Source organism: Rhinolophus ferrumequinum, chromosome 21 (genome assembly GCF_004115265.2).
Source record: "Rhinolophus ferrumequinum isolate MPI-CBG mRhiFer1 chromosome 21, mRhiFer1_v1.p, whole genome shotgun sequence".
Taxonomy (NCBI): Eukaryota; Metazoa; Chordata; class Mammalia; order Chiroptera; family Rhinolophidae; genus Rhinolophus; species Rhinolophus ferrumequinum.
In genome coordinates this window covers 18856780-18875269 of record NC_046304.1, presented here as the reverse complement: position 1 = coordinate 18875269, position 18490 = coordinate 18856780, and the positions used below count along the sequence as shown (strand labels likewise).

The 18490-nt window shown below is 49.1% G+C and overlaps 2 protein-coding genes across 4 annotated transcripts; both read right to left on the bottom strand.

Moving 5' to 3' along the window:
• Positions 1-719: 719 nt before the first annotated feature.
• On the bottom strand, positions 720-13032 carry PIGS (phosphatidylinositol glycan anchor biosynthesis class S). 2 transcript variants are annotated; one of them, XM_033091368.1, is made up of 12 exons: positions 12897-13032; positions 12504-12643; positions 12307-12418; positions 8325-8414; positions 7955-8046; positions 6592-6799; positions 6181-6323; positions 5331-5445; positions 3753-3898; positions 3095-3195; positions 2127-2337; positions 720-1777 (listed from the first exon to the last, which is right to left on the bottom strand). In XM_033091368.1, the coding sequence occupies exons 1-12, from the start codon at positions 12928-12930 to the stop codon at positions 1502-1504; spliced, it is 1668 nt and encodes a 555-aa protein (XP_032947259.1). In that variant the 5' UTR covers positions 12931-13032; the 3' UTR covers positions 720-1501. The 2 variants fall into 2 exon arrangements, with proteins under 2 accessions (XP_032947259.1, XP_032947258.1); XM_033091367.1 differs by having other exon boundaries at positions 12876-12950.
• A 1565-nt stretch (positions 13033-14597) lies between these two features.
• On the bottom strand, positions 14598-18239 carry ALDOC (aldolase, fructose-bisphosphate C). Of its 2 annotated transcripts, XM_033090951.1 has the most exons (9): positions 18082-18239; positions 16874-16995; positions 16584-16795; positions 16408-16462; positions 16153-16313; positions 15957-16040; positions 15555-15729; positions 15226-15425; positions 14859-15100 (listed from the first exon to the last, which is right to left on the bottom strand). In XM_033090951.1, the coding sequence occupies exons 2-9, from the start codon at positions 16983-16985 to the stop codon at positions 15005-15007; spliced, it is 1095 nt and encodes a 364-aa protein (XP_032946842.1). In that variant the 5' UTR covers positions 16986-16995; positions 18082-18239; the 3' UTR covers positions 14859-15004. The 2 variants fall into 2 exon arrangements, with proteins under 2 accessions (XP_032946843.1, XP_032946842.1); XM_033090952.1 differs by lacking the exon at positions 18082-18239 and having other exon boundaries at positions 14598-15100; positions 16874-16990.
• Positions 18240-18490: the final 251 nt, after the last annotated feature.

The window sequence follows — 18490 nt, the reverse complement described above, 5'->3', positions numbered from 1 at the left end:
CCCAGCTGAAAAGCTGCGGGCGCACTGACCTGGGGTAGTCACCCTGCGTAGGGTGAGGGCTCGCTCTGGGCTTCATTCATTTTTTTCAAGGGGTCCTGGCTACCTCTTCTGTGCTCTGGCCACTCTGCCCCGCAAGCGAGTTCGCATCTCAGGGTCTTCTCCTGGGATGCTCTTCCCCACCCTGTCCTAGTCTCAGCTCAAATGTCACTTGCTCAAAGGCTCCGCCTCACACCCAATCTAAAGGACTAACCCCAGTCACTATCTGATCAGCCTGTTTTTCCTTTTTAATGCATTATCTGAAATTAGTTTTACTTGTTCACGACTCTGCCCCCTAAAAGATCAGTTCTGGGAAAGCAGGGATCCTATGTGTTCTCTATAATATCCCAGCACCTCGCACAGTGCCTGTTGCAGCCCTTGCTCAATATATTCTTTTTTTCCATTTGTGAATGAGTTAGTATCTGAGGGCTTCCACTGGTACAAGCTATTCTCTCCCAGACTCTGCGCTAAAAAGCAGAACTGGATGTTAGCAGCCTCGCTGGGCAAACCAGGACATGCTGAGGGACAACCGCCTCGGTGTCTAAGCCACCACAGGGTCCCCAGGACAGGGAGGCAGGAAGGGCACATGCCAGGTGGAAGCAGGGTGGACCTGTGAGCCCAGGAGGACAGATGCTAGGAAACCACTGCTTACACATGAATAAAGAACAAAAGGTAAGTACCAATTCACATTCAGTGTTTATTGAGAGCCTGGAATATGCCAGACATTTTCAAATGCTTATCACATTTAATCCTCACAACCACCTTGTAAGAGAGGTATCATTAGTGCTGTTTTAACAAATGAAAAACTGAGGCTCAGAGAGATTAAGTAGCTTATTCAAAGCTCCCCAGATGACAAGTGCAGAAGCAAGGATTTGAATTCAGGCATATTTGATCCCAAGTCTAGAACTTTCTCCACTGCATCACACTGCCTCTATGAAAGGGGGAAGGGAACCTCTACCACACACACAGCACCAGGCTGTACCCAACAGGAGTAGCTAGCCAGGAGGGAGGAGAGTAAGGGAGAAGCGGCTGGAGGTGACCTGTACCTGGCTCCTTCCATGAGAGCAGAGCTAGGGCTCTCCCTGAGGGGTCACAGAGAAGTGTGGCGGGGAGGGGCTAGAGACCAACCTAGGTTTTCCCCTAATGCTCCCTGTCAGTGCAAGAGGACTCTGAGGACCAGGGCAGAGCACAAGCTGCCGCTGCCCCAGAGGGAGATAGAAAAGGGCCTTCAGGTTCAAGCCAGGTAAGGAGACCCAGATGATACGTCTTGTGAGGATGGGGGTGGGGACACATGAGCCAGAAGAATGGAAAGGGAAGGGAAGATGAACCCATCTTCGAGTGTTATATTTTGGTTGCTGGAGAGGCAACAGAGGAGGCTGGGAAGAGTCATTCATGGCAGGCCCCTCAGTCTAACAGCTCCCGCCTTGGCCAGAAGGAAAGGCTTCCTACTGAGATGCTGCCCTGCTCAGTCTGTCTTCTCGGGCTTTTTCCAGGACTTGCGGGTCTCCAGGAAGATCTTGACCAGAGACAGGAGGATGGGCACAGCCATAGGCAGGAAGAGCGGGATGTAGATGGCAAACTTCTGGTCATCAGGGAAATAGAGGAGGTGGAGAAGGGATGGATCAAAAAAGGCACGCTCTGAGGACGTCACAGCTTCCTGGCTGGCAACGAAGGCAGAGGCCAGATGCCCAGAGGCCAACTCCTCCGCTGCCTTCTGGACTGCAGCTACAGCCTTGTACACCTAGGAGGGGGCAGGGGATTACCAATTAGTCCGAGGCATTGGAGAAGCGGAGTGCGGGGTGATGGGCCTTACCGTGTCTTCCATCTAGCAGACAGGTTGCCTGGAACTCGCCCAGGATATACGGAGGCCAGTATAACAGGGTTATGGTGTATTTTCTGAGTGCCTGCTTAAAACCTCACCCCACCACCCCCTCTGGACTCCTGCAGAGGGGCTGGCACTGCCCTCTAGAGGAAGCCTGGGACATTCAAGGCTGGCATGCCCACACATACCCTGGACTTGAACGGGCCTGTTTCACCACACCCTGGCCACCCCAATCCTGGGCCACAGACTCCATCCCTGGCCCGCTTACCTCAGATGCCACATCGTCCTTGATGACAATGTTGCTGATCTTGCCCAGAAGCTGGGCCAGGGAAGTAAGAGTGGTGGTGGCTGTGGCCAGGTTCTCCACTGACCGAGCCCAGAGCAGCCGGTCTAGCTCCCAGGCCATGAGCCCTTCACTCTGAGGCCCGGAAAACAGGCATTTTGGAGGCACCTGGGGCTGAGCAATCCCAAAGAGCAGCCTGTAGGAACAGTGAAGTCAAGTCAAAGGGGCTGAGACTAGGAGGTGGAAGAATGACTAAGACTCCTACAAAAACCACAAAGATTTCCAATCTTATCCAGACCCACAGGGGTTTAGGGAAGTACTTTAGGGTCTTGGGGAGTAAGTGGCAACACTAAGCAATCCAGTGCCCAAGCCCTGCTTTAACCAGTATTTCAGCTTTTACCTGTTTCTATATTGGATTTCCAAGATCTTGTTTGACAAAAGATTCCATGGCTAAAACATTTTTGATAACACCAACATGGTTTAATCCCCTCTCACCCTGTCTACCCTCTCTTCGGACAACTAGGGCCAATAGAGCCTTAGTTAAGCGATGATCCAGGACCACCTCTGACAAGACATACGTGCTGCGTCTCTCCCATCCTGCACCCAGAGCAGACGTTGCTAATCAATCAGAATCCTCTTTCCTGATGAGCTCAGACACAGCCATACAATCCTCAACATAGGGGATCAGGCAGCTGACACAAGAATTAACAGCTCTTTTCTTAAGCACCCCTAATCACACTCCCTGACATTCATGAGTCTATTTTTCTTCAAGCAGTTTTTGTCAGCAACTAGTTCTTAGGAGGATGAAGTGATTCTGGAAAACCTTTCTTGGTTTCCTCGGGCTCTAGGCAGAGCCAACGTCTCTCTGCTAGGTGAGATGTCATTCCAGTCAGCCCAGGAGACTGTGGTAGGGTCAGGGGCCAGGCCCCCAAGGGGATCACCCAGGACCTCACCGCAACTGAGCAAGGAACACCTCCATCACACGCACTATGTCCACCTCAACTTTCACCGGCAGCTCCGAGGCATTGTAGGCTTTGGGGTCCACGTTGTACACCTGCAACAGGAAATGAGGTGGCCTCAGTGTCACACCGTGTACAGCTCTGCCCTGTACGCTCTGGAGGCCATGAGAGAAAAGGAAGATATAGTCTGTGCTCTTTAGAAGTGACAAACCTGACGGTATACTACTATTATTTGAATACCGATTAGGAGCGTTCCATAAATGATCTCCATTACCCACTCAAAAGTCCTGTAAAAGAGGTCATTTTATTCCATTTTAGAGTTCCTACCCTTGAGAAACTTCCAGTCTAACAGGGCAGACGAAGTTTCCAGCCTTGCAAGACTCCCACAAATAGGGCCAAGATCTATGATGTACACAGAAGGGTCCTCCGTAAGTGCAAACTGCTTAAGGGTCATTAGAGAAATACTGACGAAAGCAGCAGCAGTGGGGCTGGCCGAGGAGGGGCACAGCTCACAGCACCCTCACCTCGTAGGTGCCCTGCCTCTCCCCAGGCTAGGCCACGGAGGACACCAGAGGAATGACAGGAGAATAATCTCAGGGAATATGTGTCTGTCCCTGGAGCTTGGGCTCTGGGTCTGCATTGTGACTATTACCATAATGCCGCCCCAGCGGGGGCTGTGAAAAGCGTTGGTGGCCACTGGAGCCCCGTCCTTGTCCTGAATGTACAGAGGGGAGTGGGCAAGCTCAGGTACATAGAGCAGAAAGTTGAGCACAGGGTAAAGGGAGGCAGCGCTGGATCCTGTGGTACAAAGAGAAGGGGAGTCAGAACATCAAAACATGTTGGATCTAGATCTTCGTTTCAGGTCGGCCTCTACCTGGCTGGTCACTCACGCTGGACCTCATTCTCCCCAGCTGATAATCACTAGGCTATCCTCCACTCCTGAGTTTCGGTGGCAAAGAATCTCTGAACATTCTCCCAAGATGTACCACATACATGAATTTAGCCCCCAAATGCCCCTGGAATCTCCTCTCCTCTAACAGGCCCCCCTTACCTGTCTGAGACAGCTCTGCTGGCCCTGCCGCATTGCACCCGTATTACTATAACTCTTTTTATGCACAAGTATAAATGTGACCTCATGTCAGTTCCCTGCTTAATATCCTTCAATGGCTAGCCATTTATACCAGGTTCTAGCTCCTTAACGTGGTCCTTTCTGATCTGGCGCCCACCTGCCAGGCCAGCAGCATCTCGGTCACTGTCACAGTTCAACCACACTACACTTCTGGGCCCAGTTCTCTTGTCTGAAATGCCCTTTTACCTCTGTACTCAGCACTGCCACAAAGCAGTCCCTCAGACTTTGCTGAATGAATGAGGAAGGGAGAGACGGAGGGAGGGAGGGACAGAGGGAGGGAATGAGGGAGGGAGGGATAGAGGGAGGGAAGGAGAGGAGAAGGAAGGAAGGGAGGAAGGGAGAGAGGGAGGGAGGGAGGAAGGAAAGAAGGAAGGGAGGAAGGCAGGAAGGAAAGGAGGGAGGAAGGAAAGAAGGAAGGAAGGAAGGAAAGAAAGAAGGAAGGAAGGGAGGGAGGCAGGCAGGAAGGAAGGAAGGAAGGGAGGAAGGAAGGAAGGAAGGGAGGGAGGGAGGAAGGAAAGAAGGAAGGAAGGAAAGAAAGAAGGAAGGAACTTGCTAAGGCCTCATGTGCTGTCCCTCTCATACCCCTTGGTCCACCCTGGCCTAGCCCTGATGTCTTAAATTCCACAGCTAGTGATATACTCATTTTGGTTTGCCTGTATGGCAGTTCTTGGTCACACCCACTCTTCCTAGGTACCAACCCAAAAATGAAAAACTGGAATCCTAGCTTCAAAGTTCCTTAACCTCAATCAGCAGAATTGTCAACTCAAATTCTGCCTTCGTGTACCTTTGCTGTTGTCTTTCCTATGGATCTGACCATATTTTTCCTGGATGATTCACAGGGAGGGAGACACAGCCTATCCATTCATTTATAAAAAGTGCTGGGAAACATGTTTAATAAATGCTTTTGGATATGACGGTGTGGCGATGGAGATGTGAACAGAGTATCATGAAAAGGAGCCCAAATGCCTAGCACTTCCTTGACAGCCTCCGACCAACGCAACCTGGAAACCATCGCTATATGCAACCCGCCTCCAACGCCACGCGGAGCCTTCAGGGTCCGTCCCCAGAAGGGCAGAAAAGACCCTCATCCTCAGAGCTCACCCAGCCGGGACTCCACCGGGTTGATGACATGGGGGAGGCTGTGTGCGGCCAAGTAGTAGCTGGAGGAGGCTGGGTCAAAGCGAGGGTTTACTCCCAACACTGCATAGTAAAGGATCTAGAGAGCAAAGAGGGAGGATGTTATTTTGTTTACTAATTTATATTCCACTTTGTGCCCAAAAAGATTTGAGGTGCCTTAAAAAGATACAATTACAACAGGGCAAAATATAAGAGACAAAATCAGGGCTGAGAGAAAATGAGTGTAGAAAAAAATAACAAAGCCAAAGCTAAAGTTAAAACACTAATATGTTCTTTGAAAACCACATCATTTACCAGGCTTCCTAACAGCCTAAACAAAGAGGGAAACAAAGAATAGCATAATTCAGTGTCCACAAGATCAAATCAAGTCAGTTATTCAGAAGTATTCACAATGACTCCCACTACCAAGACCTGATAAAGATTTCTCCCCCGTTTTCCCACAAAGGACATTGTATGATACAGAAAGCTACATTTGTCACATCGTTATTGTTACTACATAACACATTTCAGGAAGTTTGTTGTTTTTTAAATAAATTCCTTAAGGATGGCACAACTGGTGAATACAGTTCTATAGGGAGCTATAAGGAAGTTAGTTTTTAACAAGCATAGATGAAACTCCCCAAGCTGGACACCAAGGAGGGAAAGGAGACACAGAACCATAAACACACAGAGGAAATTCCCAGCAAATCAGCAAGCTCAGAAGGCTGGAAGAACAGACTATGCCTGTAAACACTAAGGCATAGTGTTTACACCACGGACTCTGCAAAGGATGGTGCAGTCAGGTAAAGGACTCTTAGACGTGCTCCCGTCTCACCTGAGAGTCCACAGAGAAGTTGCCCACAGCACTGAGCGCATTCAGGAAGGGCCGCACATAGCGCCGGACAGCCCCCTCGATGTCCCAGTAGACGTCATGGGACTTCGGGTCTGGGTTGAGTAAACTGAAGGTGATCTCATAGCCTATGGAAACAGAAGTCAGGAAAGTCAGAGGCTTCTGTGGATCACAGCAGCCTGGACCCTTGGCTGAGCTGAACTTGTTTCTCCTCTGGAATGGGGCTGGTTGCCATCATGGAACCAGTGGGAGGATAAAACTGGGACGGGGAACACTGTGTGCTTTAAGAAAAAGTTGAAACGACAGAAGAAAGGAGTGAAGCGTCTGCACGCCGATTCCCCTCCTGCACCCACATAATTCATTTCCCTCTCCCTTCCCGCAGCCCAGTCACCTCACCCAAGCTGGACTTGAGAGGCCGCCTCTTATCAGAGCTCCACTTGTCCTCTGGAAGGTGGTCAGCCAGGGCCGCAGCAAGCACATCCTCAGTCAAAGACATGGCCTGGGCGACTTGGATTATGCGGCGGCCGATGATGTTAAAGGCCTCCCGGTGCATTATTCCCCTGACGACGGCTGTCCTCTTGGGCCCAATGTAGCTCATCCTGTCCTGTGAGGGGCAAGAAAGAGACAGATTGTCCATGGCTCGGGGAAAAAAGCAGAAGGGCACCCTGGCTCCTGTTTTTGAGAATATGGCCTTTTGCCACCGACCAACAGGCCTGCGCCTCTCTGGAGGTTCATAGTGAACTAGTATCTCAGCATTTCTGAGTTCTGGGGAGAGACGAGTGTGTTCATTCGTTTCGGTTCCCTTCTCCTTCCCAGCAGACATGGGTCCAAGCAGTATCAAAATCTTCGCAGGCTGGGAACTAAGAGATGGCATGCTGAGCAAGAAAAGCAGAATAAACAAACAACTGGACAAGTTGCTCTAAGTATATGGCACAGGACAAAGAGACAAGTACAGGAATTTTCACAGCAGCGCTATTTGTGATAAGAAACTGGAGACGGTACAAATGCCTATCAGCAACAGAACGGATAAACTGTGGTATGTTTACACAATGAAACATTAGACAGAATTAAAAATGAATGCACTAGATTCAACTACTCAGATTATCATGCACGGTTCTCTCAAACATGAATGTCAAGCAAAATGAAAGCTGCAGAAACATGTGCTGTATTGTACTGTTTACATACAGTTCAAAAACATATATTATTTATAGAGATACAACATATACGATAAAACTTGAAAGAAAAGTAATAAAATGTGGTCACCCTGGGCAGAAAGGGAGTGGGATATAACCATGGAGACACGCAGGGCTGCAACTATATTGTTATATTGTTATACACTGGAGCTGCATACATAAAGGTTCATTAAACTGTTCTTTCCTCTTTTTATAAGAATTAAATATTTCATTATAAATTCGTAAAGAAAATGGTACCTGGTATAACTCCCACCAAAGCCTTGTGCTCATAAAGTGAAAAGGTCAATGTATCACCCATATCACCATCACAACCCATTCAAACCAGCTTCTTCTAATCCTACTGATTTCCTTTCTACTTTAAATGGTCATTCCATACACAAGTCTTGGATTTAGAAAGACCCAGAGTCAATGAAAAAAATTCCTCTCTGCATCCTTTAAAAAAAAATATTTGGAGAGCTTTCCATAGCAAATGGAAGAACTGGGCAGCCATACTACAGGAAGGAGGGGACCGGGAGAGGAAGAGCTGAAGGGATAAGGCAAGGCCACAGCCTCGCTGCTCACCCTACCTGGGGGAGAAGTGAGGAGTGTTCAGAGATCACGTACACAGTCAGAGAGCCCTCTGCTTGCTCCTGTGGCTCGGCTAACGTGGTTTCTGCCTCTGGGGACAAGAGCAGGTGGTGCACCAGGAGCAAAAACACCATTCCCTCTCCCTCTGGCCCCCACGGAGCGCCTAAGCCACCCCTCCACCTCCCACTGACACCCAGCTGATCCTGTGGACAGGCTTGGCCTTCAGTGGCCCAGGCTGAAACACGAGTTATCCATCTCATTCACAGCTTTGCCATTTGGAGTGAAGACAAGGTATGGAAACTGTCCGTTTAGGGATCAGAAGAGAAAACAGGGCTTTGTGTGAAATGGTGTGATCGCCCCTTCCAGCACCTTGCACACTGCCCCGAGACAGAGCCTCCTCTTCATGGTCCAAAGCCCTTCTATAGGCTTTCTGGAATCGGCATTTGATTTTCATTTTGTCTGAGAAGAAAAAAAAAGAAGCGTGATGGGAAGAGTAAGCGTCAGACCTCTGCCCACCTTCCTGGCCCTAACACCATCCAGAGGACAGCAAGAGGATTGTTTGCGGAGAAAGACCATGAAGCTACAGCCAATTCTAATGATAGCTCCATGGATGACATCAAACACACAACACTCCACGTCGCCTACCTGCCCGGCTCTTGCCTCTGCCTGTGTACCCACTACCTTCAATCTGAAGGACTCTCCCACAGGGAAATCTATTACGATATTCATCACATGAATAGGAGACAGGAGAACCACTGTGTGATCATTTCAATAGGTGCTCCAAAATAATTCAACTCAATGAACATTCTTTTTTTTAAATTTATTATTTTAATTTCAATGACATTCTTGATAAAAACCACATGCACACTTAAGGACAAAACACTAAATAAAGTTCCATTAAAATCAGCAATAAAACAAGGATGCCTGCTAGTTCCTCTATTATTCAGCACTGTTCTTTCTGAAGTGCCTGACCAATGTAATAAGTGAAGAAAGAGAAATACAACTTGAATATTTAAAAGAAAGGGACAAAATGGCCACTTTTTGGAGTACTATGATTATTTTCCTAGAAAATCAAAGAGAATCAACTGAAAAACTATTAGAACTAGTAACAGTTACATAAGTGACTAGATACGAGTATATGCAAGAATCAATCGCTTTCTGATAAATATCAGCAATATACAACTAGAAAAGTATGTTTTAAAATCTCAACATAATAACAATAAAGAACATAAAAATTCCCAGGAATGTACAAAACTGTAAGAAAAAAACACAGGACTTTACTGAAGGACATAAAAGATTTGAATAAAATGAAGAAAGCATACAAGGCTCCTAGAAGGAAAGACTAAATATTCTGAGGACGTCAGTACTCCCCAAGTTAATCTATACATGTAAGGCAATCCCAAAGGGATTTTTTTCCGCCCCCTGGAACTTGACAAATTGAACCTAAAATTTACTGGGGAAGTTCTTTATAGAAGAATTCCAGGTCATGTATGCAGAAGAAACGATGGAATTTTAAAACCACCATTTTGCAATTGCAAATGAAATGGACTGCAGGATCTACAGATGCTAATCATCCGGTGAAAGGTTGACAGGGAACTAAAATACAGAAATCAAGCTGACAGTACCTGAACTCACTGAACCATCTTTGTGTCACCCAAGGTAAAACAACCAGCCATTACATGCTTCATGATCTAACAAGATAGTAAGTACACCACACCAACTATAAAGTATTCTTGCCCAAAAAATTGAACCTGATTTTAATCAAACCTCCAGATCTAACTACCAATTTGTAAGAAATATGGATAATAGAGGAATAAGTGTAATGAAACTAGGAGGAAGCAATCTGCCAAATCCAGAATGGAAGATGTTCTATAAAACAAATGATTTATTTCTCAAAAAAATCAATAAAAAGAAGTGTGGCAGGATGGTGTAGGGGGAGCTGGTATATAACAAAAGAGACAAAAGAGATTTAACAAAATTTAATGTGTTGATCCTGATTAGCATAAACCAGCTATAAAATGACACCTTTGAGATAATTGGGGAAATCTGAATATTGACTGGAAATTAGGTGTTATTAACGAATTACTGCATCTTGGTTAGGTGTAACAACAGTAGTTATTTTTTAAAAAAACAAAAACAAAAACTTCAATGGCTTCCCTTCTCATCCAGAATAAAAGCTGTATGCCAGTCTGGCCCCCTTTTACCACTCGGGTTTTATTTCATTTCTTCTTACACTCTCCCCCATTCACCTCACTGGCCACAGTGGGTTTCTTACTGTTCTGCAAAGACACCGTCCCACTCCTACCTACCTCAGGACGTTATACTTGCTTTACCCTCTGCCAAAATGCTCTTCTCCCAGATATCTACGCAATGTACTCCTTTACCTCTTCTATCGTTTAGGTCCCTACTGGAACGTCCTACTTTCAAATGGTGCTGTCCCTGGCCACCCTATCTAAAAACGCCATGACCTCCCCTTTCCCCCAAGAAATCTCTATCCCCTTGCCCTGCTCTATTTTTCTTCTGTCACCATTTAACATACATTTTACTTGTTTATCTTTCTAATTGTCTGTCGTCCCCTTTTTGGTCTGTTTTGTTCACTGCTGTAGCTCTAGCAACTACAACAGTATCTGACAAAGGTACTCAAATATTTGTTGAATAAATGAACAAGCATATTACTATCCCTATTTAACAGATGAGAAAACCAAGGTTTATAGAGGTGAACAACCTCATCCAAAGTCACACAAACACATGGCAGAACCAAGGCTTTAATCCAGCTCTCTTACACTAACTTACAGACCCTTGGCCACTCCACTGTACTCCACAGTATATACTGTGTCATTAATATGGAGAGGTCCATGACAATTGACAACAATCAAGGTGCCAACTAACTTGTGAGGTATAATCCAATCTGTTTTGAGAAAGAAAAAATATGTGTGTGGGCCGGCCCGGTGGCTCAGGCGGTTAGAGCTCCATGCTCCATGCTCCTAACTCTGAAGGGTGCCGGTTTGATTCCCACATGGGCCAGTGGGCTGTCAACCACAAGGCTGCCAGTTCAATTCCTCGAGTCCCGCAGGGGATGGTGGGCTGCGCCCCCTGCAACTAACAACGGCAACTGGACCTGGAGCTTAGCTGCGCCCTCCACAACTAAGACTGAAAGGACAACAACTTGACTTGGAAAAAAGTCCTGGAAGTACACACTGTTCCCCAATAAAGTCCTGTTCCCTTTCCCCAATAAAATCTTTGAAAAAAAAAAAAAATATGTGTGTGTACATTAGGTGGAACCATATGAAGTATGATTTTTTTTTTTTTTAAATGTGTGACCAAGGTTAAAGAGCTAGAAAGTAAATGGACGCACGCACTTCATGATCTGGATTCAGCCTACATCTTCGGTCACTCCCAACCTTTCACGTCACACTGCAGAGAAGTAAAACTGTTCATGGAGCGTCCCCCCCAACATGCTGATTTACCCCTCCATGCTTTTCACAGAAGGCAGCATAGTTTGTTGGTTCAAAGCTTGAACACTAGAGTCAGTCAGGCCTGGATTTAAATCCCAGTCCTGCCTCTTACTAGCTAGCTATGTGATCTTGAATGAATTAAAACCTCTAAGCCTGGTTTTTCATTTATAAAGTAAGGATCATAATGTTAGAGAGGATTAAATGAGGCAACACATGTAAAATGCTTCACCTAGTTTCTGGCATATAGTGAACAACAGTATTAGCTATCATTATTACTGCCTCATGCTATTCCCTCCCTATTTAACCTGAATTCCTAGAAACCCTTTAAAAATTTGGCTTAAAAAATTACATCCTCCAAAATCTTTTCTGCTCTCTCCTCCCAGACAGTTAAAGCCTTTCTTAAGTGCAATCTCTGTTTCTTATATACTTCTCCTGTGATTTCTTTATCTAAGTGTCTTTCTCCCCTACCTAACTGTGAATTTCTTGAAACCATTATCAATTTCTCAGTATTCCCCAAATTCCTGGTACCTATAAAAAGTGCCTAACACTCAGTGAAGTGTTCAATGTTAAATTGAATAAGGCCGGTATACAAGTCCAACTTGACTCCAAATCCTGTGTTCTTTCCATTACATTCCACTTCCTCTGCTGTACCCTAACGGGCATCAAACTCTTTCTGATCAGGCAGCATAACTTTTATGAATAAAATTGCGGCCTTAATAATGAACACTGAATTTAAAGTAGCTTTTCTTCTAACCAAACGCACTGTTGTTCATTCAGAAAGGCCTTTTCATTTAAATGTTTAACTACCTTTATGGGACACCCAGGTTTCTCCTACCCAAAGCTTGTCTGGACTGAGCTTAAGCGGGAAAGGCAGCCCTGATCCCCCAGGAACTCACATTTCAGAGGGATCTCTCTTTCATGCACCACGGTGAAGGGCAGCTTCTCCTGGTCGTCCAATGGCACCGACTCTCGGGTAAACACGACAGTGATGGGTACCATGAGCCGGAGCTGTGGGAAGAAGCACCAGGGCCATCAGGTGAGTCTCTACCTTGCGGATGGGCTGTACCCTGGCCCTTCTCCGCCGAGGTCTCACCTGCAGGGCATTCAGCCCACTGATTTCGGAGTAAGGCAACGGGGCCCGGTAGGTCTCCGTGGTCTTCCACCAGATCGGCAGCCCCAGCACGATGGCCACCGCAGCGAAGTATAGGGCGGCACGCTTGCCTCGGACCACCTCTGGAGGTACAGGAGTACAGACTGAGGCGCGGGACGCGGGCGCGGGTGCCGACCCCACCCACGACCTGGAGGAGCCCCGGCAATCGGTACACAGAGCCTCTCGGCCCGTGTCCCGGGCCCCAGTCTGAAGGGATCCTGTCTGAAGCGACCCCCGACCGCCAGTCGGCGGGACGTCTGGCACACCACAATCCCCACACCCTCGTTCCTCCCTCGCAATCGGGGAGTCGCATACCCCAGCCCGAATGCCGCGCACCTAGATCTGTAGCTGCGGCCCCGGCGGCCGCCATGCTTGCTTCCGACTGCTCTGGCGGTGGGGCGGTGCTCTGCGCAAGGCTCCCCCAATCGAAAACCCGCAAGGAGGGGGCGGGATCACGGCAGCGATTGCGGCCAATCGCGAGCGACACTCCAGTCGCACAGGCGGGAGACAGCCCGCGAGCGTTGGGCCGGGTCCACAAAGAGCCTCTCCCGGACAGTGGAAGGAGGATAGATAGATACCCCGGCGCCGAGGAGCGAAGGAGCTGTGCGGAGTTCGGCATCCCCGTCCTACTGGTAGAACACGCTCCTAGTCCCAGGGGTTAATAGCGCAAACTCTGTAGTCGTTAAATACTAATATGGGCGACCACGGGCTGCTCTAAATCTCAGTTTTCTCATCTGAGAAATGGAGATATTTACTAAAATGAGATCATTCATGTAAAGAACCTGACACACGGAAAGCCCTCAAATGTCACCTTTCACCTTACACGATCATTGTTTGTCATCCCTTTCATAGAGCTCCTCTTCCAGGCACCCTCTCCTCAAGGCTCAGACATGGTGGCAAACTAGTAATAATTTTTTAGCATATTTGGCTCCTTTGGTATTTTTTAATTAATTTGAATGCGTTTCCAACTTGTAAAAGTCTGAATATTTTACTTAAAATTCTTGAAAATTCAGGAGCAGACTCTGGATCCTGATCACTTGGGTTCAAATCCTGGCTTCACCACTTCTTCACTTGAGTGATCTTGAGAAATCAATTAACCCCTCTGTACCTGTTTCCTCATATTAAAATAGGGATAGTAATAGTACCTACTTTATATAGAATTGTTATAGTAAATGAGTTCATAAACATAAAATGATTAGAATATGGGCTGGCAGGAACACATAAAAAGTGCTATATAAATGTTAGCTGGTTTTCTTAATATTAGGTCAGGTCACATTGGGCCTACATTCCCATATGGCAGTCATTAGCTGGGTGGAACACTGCACTTTACAGAGCATGGCCTCCCCAATTCACACAAAACACACCCACCATGTTCTCTCATCTTTTTTACCTGATCAGAGAGACTTATGTGCCTGCCCTACCCCCATACCCCAGCCAAGTGGTCAAAGTTCATCATGAGACCTCACCAGGTAGGCCCTTGCCCACACCCTCAAATTGGCCCCCTCTGTGCCTCCATCTATTCCAAAGGGGAGTGGGCAATTGCCCTTGACAACCTCCTAGATACCCAGCTAGGTCTGGCAGTCCCAAGCCTTGGGGTTTTTACTTGTTGAGCAGGAGCTGAGGTGCTCCCCCTATAGTGGCTCCCCCTAGCAGAATGTATCAAAGCCCTGGCAGAGCTCAATACAGCTGAGAAATGAGAGAATCCTATCCCCTGCGATCCCAGTTTGGGGCCTTGCAGAAAAATTGCCTTCAGGAATTGCTCAGGTCTTGGATCACTTCATCCTTCTGCAGGTGCAGCTTAGTACCTCTGATGTGGCAGTTCCTGAAAGACTTGCAGCCCTCCATCTTGCCTCACTCCAGCCTTGGACATCAGCAGGTAAGAGCCTGAGCTGGGAACGGCCCCTCCCCGATAAACTTAAAGCCCAGTGAAAATCAAAACCCACCCTCTCCACCTCCACAGTCAGAGGGCCCAGAGACAGTCAGCAGAGATCAAAAACTAGGAGGTAGAAATTTGATGTGTAAAACAGACAGACAAAGTAGCATGTTTTGTTGCCATTTATTTGCTATGTGCTATGTACTCAAGGCATGAGTCAATTCTGGTGTCCTACCCTCTAATCCCAGGAGAAAGGACAGACAAGAAAAGCCCAGAAAGAAGCTACCCCATCATGGGGAAATTGTTGGGGCTGGCAGAGGCAGGGGAGACCCAGGCATCCTGCTCTGACGTCTAGTAAGTTCTCCTACTCTCAGCCATGAGTGGCTCCTTATCCTCCTATCCAACAGTCCCAGGTGCAGCAATGGGAGAGGAGAGGGAAGGAGAAAAAAGGAAGATGACTCAACGCTGGATGGAGGCATCTCTGCTCTGCGTGGCTATTTGACCCTGGCCATAACTATAGCAAAATTGGGTACAGGTGGCTGGGCCAAGGGCTGTGGTATGGCATGGGTACTCAGTAGGCATGGTTGGCAACGTAGAGAGACTGTGCTGCTGCTCCACCATCTTCCCCGCTGCCTTCATACTTGCCCTGGGCTGCAAGTCCATTCACCTGCAAAAGTGGGAGGAGGGAGGGTGTAACCAGGCTGAGCCAGCCCACAGGTGCCAAAGGCTGTAGTCTCTGGCACCTGCCTAGCTACACACCACCCCCCCCCAGCCATCATCCTAGCTCGCAACCTCAGCCCGCTTGATGAACTCTTCAGTGGCGGCCCCAGCATTGTCCCTCTGTCCTCGCCAGGCATTGAGTGCAGAGGCCTGCAGGGCACGCCCATAGGAGAAGGTGAGGGCCCAAGGCCGGGGAAGAGGGCAGCGGTTGATAGCATTGAGGTTCAGTGATGCCTCCTCTTCACTCTGACCCCCAGACAGGAAGGTCACTCCTAGGGAGGAGAAAAGAAGACAAACTGATTGGTCACTCCCTATTTTTCCAGGGCAAGGGACCCCTGAAGGCCACAAGAAGAACCTGAGGATAGGTTTTAAGGATAGGAGGTTAGAAAGTAGGGTGGTACCTGCGACAGCGGGGGGCACAGTGCGACGCAGGGCAGTGACAGTTGCCATAGCGACCTCCTCTGGGCTATACTTAATGGGACAGGCATGGCCAGGAGTCACCATGTTGGGCTTGAGCAGAGTCCCCTCCAGGTACACATGATGGTCACTCAGGGCCTTGTACACAGCAGCCAGGACCTGGGGATCAGAGGAGGTTTACTAGGATCTAGGTCCCTGCCACTGACTGCTCTATGCTCCCCGTCTAGGCTGGGTGGGTCAGTATAGGCTCAGACTCACAGGTCTGTTCTGGGATCAAGTAAAAGAGTGCTGGGGGAAAGGGCCTGCATCTCAGCCAGGGACTGCGGTGAACAAGCTCCCCTGTCAGCCTGTCCCTGCAGTACATGTGTGCCCAGATGTGGACTCACCTTCTCCGTGACATACTGGCAACGTTTGAGGTCATGGTCTCCATCAGGCAGGATTTCAGGTTCCACGATAGGCACAATGCCATTCTACAGGTAAGAGCAGAGTGGCTTGGGAGAGGTAGTAGGTAGGGGAGGAGAAAGTCCTCTCCCTACGAGTCACAGGGCACCCATCTTACCCCTCACACACACATACACACACCTGCTGGCAGATGCTGGCATAGCGGGCCAGCACATTGGCATTCTCCAGAATGGCAAGTGCTGAGGGTGTGCGCTCACTGATTTTCAGCACACAGCGCCACTTGGCAAAGTCGGCACCATCCTTCTTGTACTGGGCACAGCGTTCCGAGAGCCCATCCAGCCCTGAAGGCATAGTGCCAGTCTCATCAGTCTGCCCCTCTTCGCTAATATCTACCACCCACCATCCCTGTGGTCCTGAAGTCCACCCATCCTGTACCTTGAGTGGTGGTTTCTCCATCAGTCCCAGCTAGAGGCACTACCCCCTTGTCAACCTGTAAGGGAAACACAGGCAGAGGGCTGAACCCAGGCAGGATTCCCCTTGCCACCCCTCACACACAAACACACACACACCTATTTCTATGCTCAGCCCCCAGACAGGCCCAGTGGCTGCACCTTGATGCCAACGACAATGCCCTTATCCTGGATGGTGCGGACGAAGGGGACACCATTATCATCTTTCTGGTAGAGTGTCTCATGGAAGAAGATGACACCTCCAATGCACTTCTTCACACGGTCATCGGCGCTGAACAGGACCTGGCGGTACAAACGGCGGTTCTCCTCCGTGTTCTCCACCCCGATTTGGCTCAGCCGCTTGGCCATGCTGCCTGGGGGCAAACAAAGAGGGGTCATCCCCAGGGCTTCCTGGCCACCTCTACCCTACCCAGCTGCAAGCCCCCACTTACCTACAGACTCATCTGCAGCCAGAATGCCTTTGCCGGGGGCCACAATCCGGAGGGCAATGTCAGACAACTCCTTTTTCTGCTCAGCAGAAAGGGCTGGGTATGAATGAGGCATGGTGACAGCTCTGTGGAATGGAGACAAGATATAAAAGCTGGACCCCACCCACTACCTCCTTTGCTTCTTCTCCTGGCCATATGGGCCAAATAGCCCTCCTCCCGCCCCCCAACAAACATGGCACTGGGAACAGGGCAGCAGGCCTTGGCATGGGTCCTGGGCATCAAAGTGGCACCAATCCCTCTGACAGCTAGCAGGCTTAAGGCCCCAGTTCCCACAACTCCTTTTGTCCCCGATGGGCACCCTTCCCAGCCCCAGAGAAAGATGCAGGGTGGGGGCAGGGAGGTAAGCGCCCTGAAGCTACAGGTCTTCTTATGAAACTACTGCCCAAATGATGATGTCAATCCTTCTTCACTGAATTTGGCTGCTTCTTCAGGTAGGCAGAACCCCTGACCTTTCCAATTTCCCTTTTCTCATCCTTACCATGTCCCCTAGGGAAAGTGCACTTATTTTCAAAGCTTCAGAATGAAGCCAAAGTACCCATGACCCTCTTCTCTCAGCTTCTGGAGGAAAAGGTTGGGAAGGGTCTGGGGGCAGGTAGGGGGTAGGAATGGCATAAATAACTGCCACTCCTCTGTTCTCCATACCCCAAATCTGCGGCCTCTGCAGTCAGGAGATGGGAGCAGAGGATCAGGGTTGAAAGGAATGAGTAGAGAGGCTGAGAAAGGGAGGGAGAGATGCAGGACGAGAGGAGACTTGCGGTTGTAGAGAGGTGCTAGTCACAGGCGAACTACTCAGAGGGAAGGACGTAGACCAGGGGGACAGAGAAGGCGGGAGAACTGGAGAGGGAATTTAGCCTAGGAGAAGAAGCAGGCTGAGATTAAATGGTCTTGGAGGAAGAGCCAGACCCCAGGAAAAAACCCAGTCAGCAGAGGAAGATTTGGGATTGGAAAAGCTGAGGTCCAGGTGTGAGAGCTGAGAGGAAGGGGTGTTGTCGGAGGCTGAACCATGGGTTTTGACAGAAAGGAGAGAGGATGAAAGGAGCTGAGATGGCACATCCAAGTGTCCGGGGATTAGGGCAAGGATGGCGGGAGGATTAGTCAGGGAGAGGTAAGGGGAGGTGCTGAGCAGCTCCCGCCTTGCCCAGGGACCTCACCTGTGCGTAGCGAGTTAGCGGCGGCAGCACAGGAACAGCTTGGTTTCAGGTCTCCAACAGCTGTGGCTTCAGCCCTAGCTCCTCTAAATGAGGCTCAGGATGCCGCAGAGCTACGTGACTCTCCCGGGGGGCGGGGCCGGCACCTCCCCTCCCTGGCCACGCCCCTCCCCAGGACTGGTGTCCTGGCGAGACCACGCCCACAGAGGCGGGGCGACGAGGTGGAGTGACTACCCTGCCAAGACCTCCGAGTCTGTTGTGGACTGTCCCCCCACCCCCACCTCGTGGAGCCCAGCCACCAGGGCTCCAGAGGCAGGAAATGGCTTTGCCCTCATTTCTGCTACAACTGCCTTTTCCATGTTCAGGGTACTGTGCTGGATATTGGGAATTAAGCCTGGTCTGGTGAGGGAGC